The following is a 13946-nucleotide window of genomic DNA, read 5'->3' on the forward strand; positions in this document are numbered from 1 at the left end:
GAGGTCGGGCGGTGGGGTCTAAAACAAGTCGGACATGCTTTCATTCGCTCGTTGAAAATGCATCATAACTCCCTTATTTTTAAGTTTCTACGACTTAAAAGTTGGTACAACGTGAGATAATGTTGTGAAGATAGTAGATATATAAAAATATTACATGCAGATGCTTTTGTTTGAGTTCGGGCGGTGGGGTCTAAACCGCTATCGGCCGGATCAACTGCTCAGCAGTCTGACTTGGCCGTGTGCTTTCACTTTCGCTCTCTAGCTCTTTGAAAATGCATCATAACTCCCTTATTTTAGATGTTTATGACTTAAAATTTGGTACACACCGCAAGAAAATACCATACAATTACTATAAAGTCAAAAATATAACGTGTACCGTAAGGTATAATATGCTTTGGTCCGTCAGTTTGAGGTCGGGCGGTAGTTAGTCAGACCGATCGGAAGTGTTCGGGACGGTAATCGGCAAGCGGGCAGGATTTGTCTCCCTCTTTGCCCTTCCGTCTCACTTGACACTTGTCTCTATGTCTATGATCAGTCAATGAAGTGGGAGGGGGGAGGGGGGGGGGCGAAAAAGAAAAGAATTAAAAGAAAATAAAGAAAGAAAACATGCACTAGGGTTCGACTCAAGCCACTAGTACTATACCACTGCTAACAACTGACAATCAAAAGTGCAACCACCTACACGGCAGCGGACTGAACCAGTTGTTTTGGTGGGTTTTTTCCTCTGTTATTTTGTGCATTTTTGTTTGATTTTGTTTGGTTGTGAAATTGGTTTTATCTTGTCATTTTGCATATGAGTATCTCTGTCACTTGTAAGATGAACGCTCGGGTAGGCCGCGCTGCGTCAGTGTAACTGAACTGAAATCATAGTAGTTTCAGTTTTCAAGTTCTGTTTCTGTTTTTGATTTTATTTACTTTTACATTACTTCATTGCTATCTTAACTCAAATATCTCATTGTCAAGATATTTCGTTGCATTCGCTGAAAAGTTAAGAAAAATAAAAAAAATAAATTCAGTTTGAAATTGTCGAAGTTCAACAAGCAAGAACCGAAAATGATAATTTAGTAGGTTATTGCGCATGCGCACATCAGTGGCCTCTTTCTCGACGCCATCTTGATGTCGAGGTTCGACGACTACGAGGTTTGTGACTCGTTTTCGTACTTGCAGTGTTCCTTCCTTTCTCGACTCTGTCCTGCGTCGCCTTCTTGACATTTGATTTAGGAATATCATCAGCTTCGTTCGAAGTTCACAGCCGAAATGCTATGTCAGATACCCGTTATAACAGCATTTATTCACAAACGCAAGCGAAAGACCTTGACGGATTCATTCCGATGTCTGATTACCACAAAACCCAGAAACCGACTTGGACGAGGCCGCAGCAGACGAACTTTTGATTTTAGGGGTGTCTCATGAAATCTGAGTCTGAAGGTGCAGTTTTAATGAAAAGAGGCATGGTCGCGGAGACCGGACCAGCCTTGTATAAACCGTGAAAACGTGCGATGTCTTGGTAAAAGTGCCCCAAATTAACTTTCTCAGTTTCTGGCTGATATTTTTTAGACTTATCTCCGTACTCGCTCTCTCGGTGAGTCAATCTTTCACTCTCAACCAAAATGCAAACGAACAGACCATGCATGAGAGTTGAGACAACAGGGTTGGGGGAGGGTGGATGGTGGATACGAGGGAGGGAAATCTCCTCGGTGAAATGCAATGCTCTGCCTGAATGTACTCTACAAATCATTGTCGGGGAAAGAATTTGGTTGCTCATTCAAGTGCCCTTTTCTTTTCTGGTTGCCATGGTACTGAGGGAATGCAGTTTTTAAGCAAATTGATTGAAATATTGGTCAATATCAATATAATATGGTTTGACTAAGTCAGGACAATGGGATTGCATTCAGCTGGGAAGCCTAAAAATGAATTGATTAGTTTGTTCATTAAAGTTGTGATTATTATTGGATTTTTGCAAACAGATTTAAAAATAAGTTTATTATAGCCTATTGTTTATCATTTCCTCAATAACAAAAAAGGTACAAACAGACATTTGTCATAGTCCGATTAACTGACCCTAACAAATGTCCGATTAACTGACCCTAACAAATGTCCGATGCACAGTCAAGTGTTGGTCAGATGACCTAACATACTTTGATGAGGACGGACAGCTAGAGTACGTCTGATTAAATTTTGCTTGCATCGGTCAAATTAAGGGCAAATTACACTACATTCATTTCAGATCGCTCAATTAAGTACAACACTCGGTCACCCTTTTCTCACAGGCAAAATGTGTAAACTATTAAACACAACCAGTCCCCACAGACACAGCAACACATATAATACATACATTTGCAGCAACAGTTAACTGATCCAGAGCATTGGAAACTGTTAGAATGTTATATATTCAGTCATGTACGTTCTGTAGCCCACTGGCATGGAATCGGTCTCTCTCGGCTATGGAGTAATTTTTTTGCCCTAAATAGTAAATAACATGACCAAGTTGTTTCGGGTGTTTTTTTTTAGGGGGGGGGGGGGGGGGTGTACACTGAGTCCTTCAATGAATAGTTAGCATATAGAACAATTTACTTGAAATTAGTTTGTTGTTAATTTCAAGTGGTCAGTCAACAGTCATTTGTTAATTTTGCTCATGTATAATATATATTGGTGAAAATATTTGTTTTTGTCATCATGCAAGGCCAAGGGCGTAATTTCATTTGTTTAACTTTAAGTCTTTTCTTTCTTTATTTGTCTATCAACCTTTTTTTTGTTTTGTTTTTATTGTTTTAAATATGATAAACACTTCTTTCATCAAAATAAAAAGTACATGTATACCTTAAATATATATGCACACACACACAGTGACACACAAACACACACACACACACACACACACACACACACAGCTCTTCCTGACCTGTTTTATTTTTGTTTGTCCAGCTTTAGATGAGAGAAGAGATCCATGATGACGAAAGAGAGTGGTGCAGCCGGCTCGGCGCCAACTCTGGTCACATCCAGTGCGGCGACAGTTCTCAAGATTGTTACCTTGCCGACCTCCATGGCAACGGCCCAGATTGGGAACAACATTCTTCACGGCGCTGTCATAAAGGAGGAAACGGAGGATGAGTATGTGACCATCGCAGCAGGAGGGTCCGATTCATCCGACATTTCAAATGGTAATTACTTTTGGCTTTAGACATTGCAGTAGTGTTAAAGGCCCACTCTGCCTCATTCTGTCTCAAATCTCAGATCTGGCCAGGCTTTAACATTGAATAAGACCATCCTTCCACTTGGTCACATACCAAAAATGAACAGATTGGGTGCTCTCTGTGCACAGTGGGGTTTAGTTTTTTTGTAATTTAACCCCTTCACTGCCCACCCCGTATGTAATACGTGGTCATTTTCGGTTTGTCGTACGCCCATAACTGTATCTCGTACGTGGGATTTGTGTCAACAACATTTCAGGACATTTCTGAAAACTAAATGGGAGGTAACCACTGTCCAAGTACTTGTAGGGGTTCTAAACACAGTTCTTTCCCATAGACCGTTCGGATAAGTTACTACCACGTGTTGAAAACTGTGTTAGAAATGTAGAACCGATCTATAGCATTCACAATGGCGGCCGAAAGTCGGACCTCAACTCGTAGACCTGTTTTCAAGCGATACAGTGTTCTGGAAGCTCTACAAGAAGTGATTTATGGATTACCACACAGAAGAATACTTTTATGGGCTGTAATGTGAGTACCTGATGTTTGACACCAGTTTTAGCAGTGTTTTGCGTGGTTTTACGTGCTGCAATGTGTGTGTGTGTGTGTAAGTCCGAAAACTGTAATTTTTGACAAAAATGGTCATTATATCAATTTTTACTATAACAATCACAAACAAAGTCCAATGATCATGTCATCCTATAATAGCCAAGGGTATAAGCAAAACACATGCCAAAGATCTAAGAGATATCTCAATAAATGATCGAGCAGTGAACAGATTAGTGAACCTACCGAAGAAAGCGAAATTGTGCCCTGGCACACAGCTATACCAAAATGCTGTTATACTGTGGCAGTGAAGGGGTTAACGAATTTCCTAAAAGGCACTGGCCAACTCACCATAGCAAACAGTCAGGGTGCTATAAGATGCATCCCCTAAAACTTATGGGTTTCCTTACCAAAAGTCCTCTTACTGTATAGTAGAACCTTACCAAAAGTCCTCTTACTGTATAGTAGAACTCAACTTTTAATTTAAGACCCTGATTTAAGACTTCCACACTTTAAGAACCTAGCTGCTTCCTTACATTTTCTGTTCATGACATCAGTAAATTTCACTCAATTTGAAGACTGCCAGTGTAGAAAATTCACGATCTTGCTTTCGTTCCAGTGCGAGCCACACACACGACGCTGCAGTCTCTCCTGGCGGCCCCCATCTCCACGACGCGCCTTCTCCCCCATCAACTTGACCCAGAGCAGACCATTCAGGTCATCACGTTGCCTAGCAACAGCAACCTCATCACCACCAGCCAACCAGACGGTGCCGGTCGTATCTGGCAGGTGGTGCCGCACATGGGCAGTCCTGATATGGCCACCATCATCGCTGTCGCCGACCCCGCGGAACTGATGCACACTTCAAAGAGCGAACTTGGAGGTAGGGTCTTGCCGTGAATGAATGTACTTTATTAGTGCAGTAGAACCCCCCTTTTAAGACCTCCAAAAAATTTGAGAAAATCAGGTCTTAACAAGTCGCGTAAGGCGAAATTACTACATTTAGTCAAGCTGTCGAACTCACGGAATGAAACTGAGCGCACTGTAGTTTTTTCACCAAGACAGTACAGCTTCGTCAATCCCCGTGAGAAGGAAATCGCTCACCTCCCACGTGCAAAACGCAGTGATATGCACACGCCAGAATAGCGCGGTAGCGTATTGTGCTAAGCAGGAAAGCGCGCTTTTCTGTATTCGTGTTAACTTTCTGAGCTTGTTTTGAATACAACCTATCATATCTATATGTTTTTGGAATCAAGAAACGATAAAGAATAAGATGAAATCATTTTTGGGTCGATTTTTTACATTTTAATCGTAAGACTAATTAATCTATTTTCGTTAATTGTGATCACATTTTAAGAGTAAACATGACATATGTATATATTTTTAGATTCAGAATGTCATGAAGAATACGATGCAATCAATTTTAAATCTGTTTGCGAAAAATTGATTTTAATGACAACTTTAATGAGCAAACTCATTAATTAATTTGTAAGCCTCCAAGCTGAAATGCAATACCAAAGTCCGGGCGGCGTCAAAGATTACTTGACCAATTTGGTTTAAAAATGAGAGCGTGACAGTGCCGCCTCAACTTTCACGAAAAGCCGAATTTGACGTCATCAAAGACATTATCCAAAAAATGAAAAAAACGCCTGGGGATATCATACCCAGAAACTCCCATGTAAAATTTCATGAAGATCGGTCTAGTAGTTTTCTCTAAATCGCTCTACACACACACACATACACCACACCCTCGTCTCGATTCCCCCCTCAACATTAAAACATTTAGTCAAAACTTGACAAAATGTAAAAAGGAGGGAGTGTTATAATGGGGGTAAATTTGCAAAGGCTATGAACACAGTCGGAGAAAACAGGGTCTTAACAGAAGGGAGTCTTGGAAGGGGGGTTCCAGTGTATTCGATAGTGTGTGGCATGCACAACTTTGTACATAAGGCCTACAAAAAAAAAAAATAGGTGTGGTTACGGTAACCCGACCTACCCTATCTTTAGGGGCCGACCCTATAACTTTTTATTACATTTGTCAAAAAAACCACAGGAAAACGAGTGCAGAAAACGCAATGAAAGCGAAAGCGCCCGAGTCGCACACTCATTTCCCTGTCAAGTAGGTTTAATTTGTACACATTAGAAAAAAAAGTTAAAAAAAAAAAAGTGATTGGCTACCTTCCTACCCTATTTTTTTTGGCTATGTTACCGTAACCACACCTATTTTTGAGTCACTTGAGAAAAAGTGACTCTATGTAATCGGTCAGTGTTAGTCTGTCCGGCCGGCCGTCCGGCCGTAGACACCACCTTAACGTTGGACTTTTCTCGGAAACTATCAAAGCGATCGGGCTCATATTTTGTTTAGTCGTGACCTCCAATGACCTCTACACTTTAACGATGGTTTCGTTGACCTTTGACCTTTTTCAAGGTCACAGGTCAGCGTCAAAGGAAAAATTAGACATTTTATATCTTTGACAAAGTTCATCGGATGTGATTGAAACTTTGTAGGATTATTCTTTACATCAAAGTATTTACATCTGTAGCCTTTTACGAACGTTATCAGAAAAACAAGGGAGATAACTAGCCTTTTCTGTTCGGCAACACACAACTTAACGTTGGGCTTTTCTCGGAAACTATAAAAGTGACCGGGCTCAAATTTTATGTGAACGTGACTCATTGTGTTGTGAATTAGCAATTTCTTCCTGTCCATCTGATGCCTCATATAATATTCAGAACTGCGAAAGTGACTCGATCGAGCGTTTGCTCTTCTTGTTTTGTTTGGCCTAATAGATTTTCAGAAAAAGAAAAAAAATGCCATACACAAACATGATTGTATACAATTAAAAAACAAAAGACTGACAATGGTATGGTAAACATTCAAAGACATCCAGGGAAGAGAAGGAAAATGTGTGAATGAAAAAAGTGTCAGAAAATAATTGCGAACATGAACAGAAAAGGAACGTCATGCACAGAGACCTACACTTTTCTTTTCACTTTCTTCAAGAGTAAGACTTCTTTGTTGCACATGACAGTAACTTCCCCTCTTCATGTTGCAGAAGGTATTGACCTTGACATTCAAGAAGCAGCAGGGGAGCTGTCGGTGACCAACGCAGACACGATGGCGGCCATCTTGATGCCTCCACCCCCTCCGGCTGATTGCCCCCCCTGGGCCTCCAGGCTGAACAACTGTGAGGTAGGCTTTATATGATTTTGTTGGGGCTTAAACATTATTTTTCTTTTTGAGGATTTTTTCCGCAAGTGGCAGCCTGTTTTCCACCTCCCAAAATGACTCAGTTCAAAGTCTGTTGCCCTTGTCTCTCTAAGTTATTTCTAAAATGCACCAAATTCCAAGGATTTGGTTTTATTTCTTTTACATTTTTGGTTAGGGGGGAGGGGGGGAGGCTAGACCTCTGGGGCACCAATCCACCTTACCCCCCACCCCATCCTCCATGCAAAACAAAGATCACTTGACCTTTTACTGTGCACAGACAATCCCAGTGGTTGAAAGGTCGTACTTTGTTGTTCGTATCGTCTTCGTTAAACACGTGAGTACAGTATTTTTGGGGTCTTTTTATTTCTCGCTCTCATGCGCAGTCACCATTGTTTTACTGTGCACAGAAAATCCCAGTGGTTGAAAGGTCGTACTTTGTTATTCGTATTGTCTTCGTTAAACACGTGAGTACAGTATTTTTTAGTCTTTTTATTTCTCGCTCTCATGCGCAGTCACCATTATTCTGCTTGTGCATAGAAAATTGGGGAGAGTTACCGTGGTTACGTAGAGAGCGAGGTGGAGCTGGACCTTCTGCTGACGTACCACAAACAGCAGACCAGCAGTTTCTGGGGCACGCGGCAGTCGCCGTCACCCGCCAAACCCTCCACGCGCCTCATGTGGAAGTCACAGTATGTGCCCTTCGATGGCATCCCCTTTGTCAACATAGGTGAGTTTTTTTTATCTGGGGGGGGGGGGGGGTAAAATACATTTGTATTGTGTCCATATCACTGTGTTTCGCCTGTTGGCAGCATCCCCTTTGTCAACGTAGGCGAGTTCCATGGGAGGTGGGTAAATAAGAAAAACATTTGCCTCATGTGGATATCACTGTGTCCTGTCTGTTGACACTTACATTTGCCTCATGTGGATATCACTGTGTTGTGCCTGTTGACACTTACATTTGCCTCATGTGGATATCACTGTGTTGTGCCTGTTGACACTTACATTTGCCTCATGTGGATATCACTGTGTCCTGCCTGTTGACACTTACATTTGCCTCATGTGGATATCACTGTGTCCTGCCTGTTGACACTTACATTTGCCTCGTGTGGATATCAGTGTGTCCTGCCTGTTGACACTTACATTTGCCTCATGTGGATATCAGTGTGTCCTGTCTGTTGACACTTACATTTGCCTCATGTGGATATCAGTGTGTCCTGCCTGTTGACACTTACATTTGCCTCGTGTGGATATCAGTGTGTCCTGCCTGTTGACACTTACATTTGCCTCATGTGGATATCACTGTGTCCTGCCTGTTGACACTTACATTTGCCTCATGTGGATATCACTGTGTCCTGCCTGTTGACACTTACATTTGCCTCGTGTGGATATCAGTGTGTCCTGCCTGTTGACACTTACATTTGCCTCATGTGGATATCAGTGTGTCCTGCCTGTTGACACTTACATTTGCCTCATGTGGATATCAGTGTGTCCTGCCTGTTGACACTTACATTTGCCTCATGTGGATATCAGTGTGTCCTGCCTGTTGACACTTACATTTGCCTCGTGTGGATATCAGTGTGTCCTGCCTGTTGACACTTACATTTGCCTCATGTGGATATCAGTGTGTCCTGTCTGTTGACACTTACATTTGCCTCATGTGGATATCACTGTGTCCTGCCTGTTGACACTTACATTTGCCTCATGTGGATATCACTGTGTCCTGCCTGTTGACACTTACATTTGCCTCATGTGGATATCAGTGTGTCCTGCCTGTTGACACTTACATTTGCCTCGTGTGGATATCACTGTGTCCTGTCTGTTGACACTTACATTTGCCTCGTGTGGATATCACTGTGTCCTGCCTGTTGACACTTACATTTGCCTCATGTGGATATCAGTGTGTCCTGTCTGTTGACACTTACATTTGCCTCGTGTGGATATCACTGTGTCCTGCCTGTTGACACTTACATTTGCCTCATGTGGATATCAGTGTGTCCTGCCTGTTGACACTTACATTTGCCTCATGTGGATATCAGTGTGTCCTGCCTGTTGACACTTACATTTGCCTCATGTGGATATCACTGTGTCCTGCCTGTTGACACTTACATTTGCCTCATGTGGATATCAGTGTGTCCTGCCTGTTGACACTTACATTTGCCTCATGTGGATATCACTGTGTCCTGCCTGTTGACACTTACATTTGCCTCATGTGGATATCACTGTGTCCTGTCTGTTGACACTTACATTTGCCTCATGTGGATATCACTGTGTTGTGCCTGTTGACACTTACATTTGCCTCATGTGGATATCACTGTGTTGTGCCTGTTGACACTTACATTTGCCTCATGTGGATATCACTGTGTTGTGCCTGTTGACACTTACATTTGCCTCATGTGGATATCACTGTGTCCTGCCTGTTGACACTTACATTTGCCTAATGTGGATATCACTGTGTCCTGCCTGTTGACACTTACATTAATTTTGCCTCGTGTGGATATCAGTGTGTCCTGTCTGTTGACACTTACATTTGCCTCATGTGGATATCAGTGTGTCCTGCCTGTTGACACTTACATTTGCCTCGTGTGGATATCACTGTGTCCTGTCTGTTGACACTTACATTTGCCTCATGTGGATATCAGTGTGTCCTGCCTGTTGACACTTACATTTGCCTCGTGTGGATATCACTGTGTCCTGTCTGTTGACACTTTGTTATCTAGTGGTTCTGTTTTACGTTGATGTGAAAATGTCTGCATGTGTGTGTGTGTGTTTGCTGTGAGATTATCAGAGGAGGAGGTGGATTTATCTGGGAATTTCCACTTTTGTCTTCTGCTTATATCTTATTCTTAAATATTCCAATTCAGGCTCATCTCTTCGTCTTTGATATTTGAAAATGATCTGTAAGCACTCTTGAGCGAATTACCAAAAATATCATCAGCATACCTGCATCTAGAAAACACTCAAACAGTCTTGATGAATGACTTTGTGGTGAAAACACAAGATGCAACATTAAGCTTTGGTTCGGCGCATTCACCTGATACTGATTTGTTGAATGCTTCCTATCCAAAAGACACGAAGGCAGCGTTAACTTGAAATGCCTGCTCATCAACCGTTTAAATCTGTAATGTAATAGAAAGTGAATTGTCTCATGCCTCCTTTCAACAGTTTTTTTTTCTGTACCTTATAGCTATTACTGTGTTATATTATACCTAATCTTTTGTCAGCTGGCTTAATTGTTGCAATCGGGTGACCTGTTCTTGAGGGAGCTATGCTTCCTGTTCTTTTGGGTAATACCTCATTGGCGTTCTCTGCATTAACATATTGTTTTCTTGTCTTTCAATGTTAAGAAATGTGTCACATGTTTTACATATATTTGAGTGTTTGTAGGCAGCAGAGCAGTTGTCATGGAGTGCCAGTACGGCCCACGCAGGAAAGGTAACGCCAGTAAGCGCTACAGTGACGGCTCGCAGGCCAACCAGTACCGGCAAACCTGTCCAGCAAGGTCAGAATACACTACTTTTCTTGTTCATGATTGTAACATCATGTATTTTCTTGACTGCAACATCATGTATAAGCATGCATGACTACGTGGCATCATGTATTAGCATGACTGTAGCATCTAATACCGTTGGTAAAGCAGTATTGTCTTCAGGCCGAGACGGGCGCTGTGGCGGGGTGGTAAGACGTCGGCCTCTTAATCGGAAGGTCGAGGGTTCGAATCCCGGCCGCGGCCGCCTGGTGGGTTAAGTGTGGAGATTTTTCCGATCTCCCAGGTCAACTTATGTGCAGACCTGCTAGTGGCTTATCCCCCTTCGTGTGTACACACAAGCACAAGACCAAGTGCGCACGGAAAAGATCCTGTAATCCATGTCAGAGTTCGGTGGGTTATAGAAACACGAAAATACCCAGCATGCTTCCTCCGAAAGCGGCGTATGGCTGCCTAAATGGCGGGGTAAAAACGGTCATACACGTAAATACGTGGGAGTTTCAGCCCACGAACGAAGAAGAAGAAGAAGAAGAGTCTTCAGGCCTCAGTCTTTGGTCACTGCAGACACATACTTTTTTGATCTGATGGGTTGATCTGATACCGTGCTGGTTAACAATATGATAGTCACCATATGATAGTTTTGACATATAAGGAGGTCTTCTGAGACATTTTTTTTTTTTAACCAGCACATTTCAACCTACATAGTTTCAATCCAGGGCCAACTGACCTATTGTCCTCTGGGTCTGGGAACAACACTGTTAAATTCAAACCTCTATAACAACCACCCAAGGGGGCCGACCAAAACTGGTTGTTATGGACAGGTGATTGCTATAGAAATATGAATTATATAGAAGAAAGAAACAAACTCATTTGTGATCCTTTGGGATGGTCATTGTGGGCAGTTGGTTGTTATTAAGAGGTGATGACTCACCTGAGTAATTACTGAGTTTTAGTAATGAGTGGTATGTACAAAAAGAAACATAAGGATCACCCAAACCTAAAGTTTGAATATTCCTTATTTTTGCAACATAACTTACGTTCCTGAGTGATGAACAAACAAGTGACGTTTGTGCAGAATCTACATCAAGAGGGTGCGCAAGTTCCCGGAGTACGCTGTAGACTTGCGGCAGGACAAGAAAGTGTTGCGCATGGCCATGGACAAGGCCTTTCACGAACTGCGTGAACGGCGATTGGAGGGCATGGGCGTGGAAAGGTTGGTACACCCAGGGAGCTCAATAGTTTGGTATCTGCAGTCGCCAAACTGCTGCCGTTTGGTGTCTGCAGTCGCCAAAATGATGCCGTTCAGTGTCTGCAGTTGCCAAAGTGATGCCGTTTGGTGTCTGCAGTCTCCAAAATGCTGCCGTTTGGTGTCTGCAGTCGCCAAAAAGCTGCCGTTTGGTGTCTGCAGTCGCCAAAATGATGCCGTTCAGTGTCTGCAGTTGCCAAAGTGATGCCGTTTGGTGTCTGCAGTCGCCAAAATGACGACATATTTCTCAAATCACTGAAAGCTGTCATCATTTTGGCAGGTGTTCAACTTTTTTGTTGAAGGTGGAGAAAAAACTAAAAATTATCTTTGGCACGTCTAACCTGCCTGTCAACGATAATGAAATACTCATTGTAATATTAACAATTACGAGGGCCACTCATTATGTTATGCAACCTGGGTTTTCTACAACACTTACAGCCAATCTGTCTACTCCAGATTTTGGAAAAATCCCTCCTCAGCTTGTACACATTGTACCATCCTCTTAAACCAGCTGTCTATGACACCCCAACACGTTGACTGGGGTATGTCAAAATTAACGCCCTTGGCAATGCTCGGGCATCTTCGGTGTTCTGGAACTGCTTTACCTTCAACTGCCTCTTGACGGAAGGGGACAGAAACCAGTCACAGGTGTCTAAGGCGTGTGGATGTGGTAGATAGGTAAAAAGCTGAACATCATTGGCGGCTAGAAAGTCAAGAGTTACAGCTGATGTGTGCGTGCTGGGTTTTTCGTGATGGAGCAGTAGACCACGGACACCCGGTCGTGTGCAACATACTAGAAAGAAATTAGGCAAGCATTGGCTGACACACCAGTCAGCAGTTATCGGTTGTCTCTCCTCAAGTGATATGATGGCAACGTGGCCGGATTTTGCAAAGAAATGCACTATCGTTTGTTAGGAAGCACTTCTGTTTCTTTTGAATTTTACGGGTTGGTTCTCATCTAGGAAGACACACACTGCCAACTGTTGCTTCATTTTTGGGTCCTTTTGGTTTTCCCATGTTTGGTCTTCTGTTACCATGTCCCAAACGTGAGGAAACCTTCTTCCGTCGAATGTTCATAGCATAATTTATGGGTGCACCAGTCCACCCTACCCCGATTTTGCTCTTCACTAAGGTTATGGGGCACCCAACGGTCATAACGTTTCTTCACGCCACAGCAGCCGTGAAAAGTACAAGTGGGACTTCCCGATTAAATCTTCATTTTATCAAACATTGACTTCAGCGTATATCATTTTTGGGTCCTTCTCAATCAGGAACTCTACCCTAGACACGTTTTCTGGGGTAACAATTGTTGCCATTCGATCACAACGGTCAACTTTTTTTAACGTCCACGCGCCAGTAATGAACTGTCTGAACCACCTGAAAACGGTGGCTTTTGGTGGAGATTGATTTCCAAAACAGTGTTTTAAACTTAAAAAGCACTCTTGACAAAAGTTTCCCTGGCAGTAGCCATAGTACATCATAGCTCTAAAATCTCTTTGCGAAAGGTCAACACTGCTGGCAGGAGACCCATCACCCTTACTGGACATTTTACCGCATTACATGAAAACGGTTGCACGGAATCAAGTAATTTTTGTTGTCACAAGTCTTCCCAAAACTGGTCTTTGATGTTATGAAAAAAGCAAAGTAGTGACTTCATTAGTTTGCCCAGGTTGCAAAATATAATGAGTCCCCCTCGTATCAAGACGTTCAAAAAGACAAAAGCACATATAACACATTAGTTATTATTTTATATAACAGGCACGAGCGCCTATTGCAACTTACCCAGTTCGGTGTGCTGTCAACAAATATTACAATATGTGACCCTCCACCACGAAATGAGTCGCATGTCACCTCGCGCGGTTCTGCGCTAGGCTTGATTAAATTACATACACTATACCCAACTCACATATAGCAATTAACTCTAGTTCAGTGCTGGTTACGCTGTACGCGTCCCCTTGGTAACAAGGGAGACCACTCTAAAAAAGAGAGTGACCAATCCCATAAGGCCAGACCAACTACCGGTCCGACTTCCGTATGCGTGCGCATACGCCGCCATTTGTATCATTCCACTCTCAGCGATCCAAGGGTCTGGTCGCGTTTTATGTACGCTCCTGCTGTTGTCAGCTTTACACCTTGGTCTTAGGACTTCGGATGCACCCCTTGGTACCGCCTGAAGCTTTACACCTGTTCCTACGCTGTGTGGGGTGAGATCTTTCTGATTTATCGCAACTTTAGCGACGTTTGTCGCTGCTTTCGAACTTATAAATT

The 13946-nt window shown here is 42.7% G+C and overlaps 1 protein-coding gene and 1 long non-coding RNA gene across 2 annotated transcripts in view; one reads left to right on the forward strand and one right to left on the reverse strand.

Annotated features, from left to right (window-relative positions):
• Positions 1-6515, reverse strand: part of LOC138963126 (uncharacterized) — a 154160-nt gene extending 147645 nt beyond the window's left edge. Inside the window, exon 1 of the long non-coding RNA XR_011454720.1 lies at positions 5958-6515. This is a non-coding gene — a long non-coding RNA (uncharacterized lncRNA). The remainder of the gene's footprint in view (positions 1-5957) is intronic.
• The window catches only part of LOC138963123 (calcium-responsive transcription factor-like), a 33652-nt gene continuing 20800 nt past the window's right edge, over positions 1095-13946 (forward strand). The window contains exons 1-7 of the mRNA XM_070335146.1: positions 1095-1140; positions 2926-3161; positions 4357-4620; positions 6794-6930; positions 7486-7675; positions 10333-10447; positions 11508-11645. Coding sequence (XP_070191247.1) covers positions 2948-3161; positions 4357-4620; positions 6794-6930; positions 7486-7675; positions 10333-10447; positions 11508-11645 — 1058 coding nt within the window. The 5' untranslated portion in view covers positions 1095-1140; positions 2926-2947. The remainder of the gene's footprint in view (positions 1141-2925; positions 3162-4356; positions 4621-6793; positions 6931-7485; positions 7676-10332; positions 10448-11507; positions 11646-13946) is intronic.

Source organism: Littorina saxatilis, linkage group LG3 (genome assembly GCF_037325665.1).
Source record: "Littorina saxatilis isolate snail1 linkage group LG3, US_GU_Lsax_2.0, whole genome shotgun sequence".
In the NCBI taxonomy this organism is placed as follows: Eukaryota; Metazoa; Mollusca; class Gastropoda; order Littorinimorpha; family Littorinidae; genus Littorina; species Littorina saxatilis.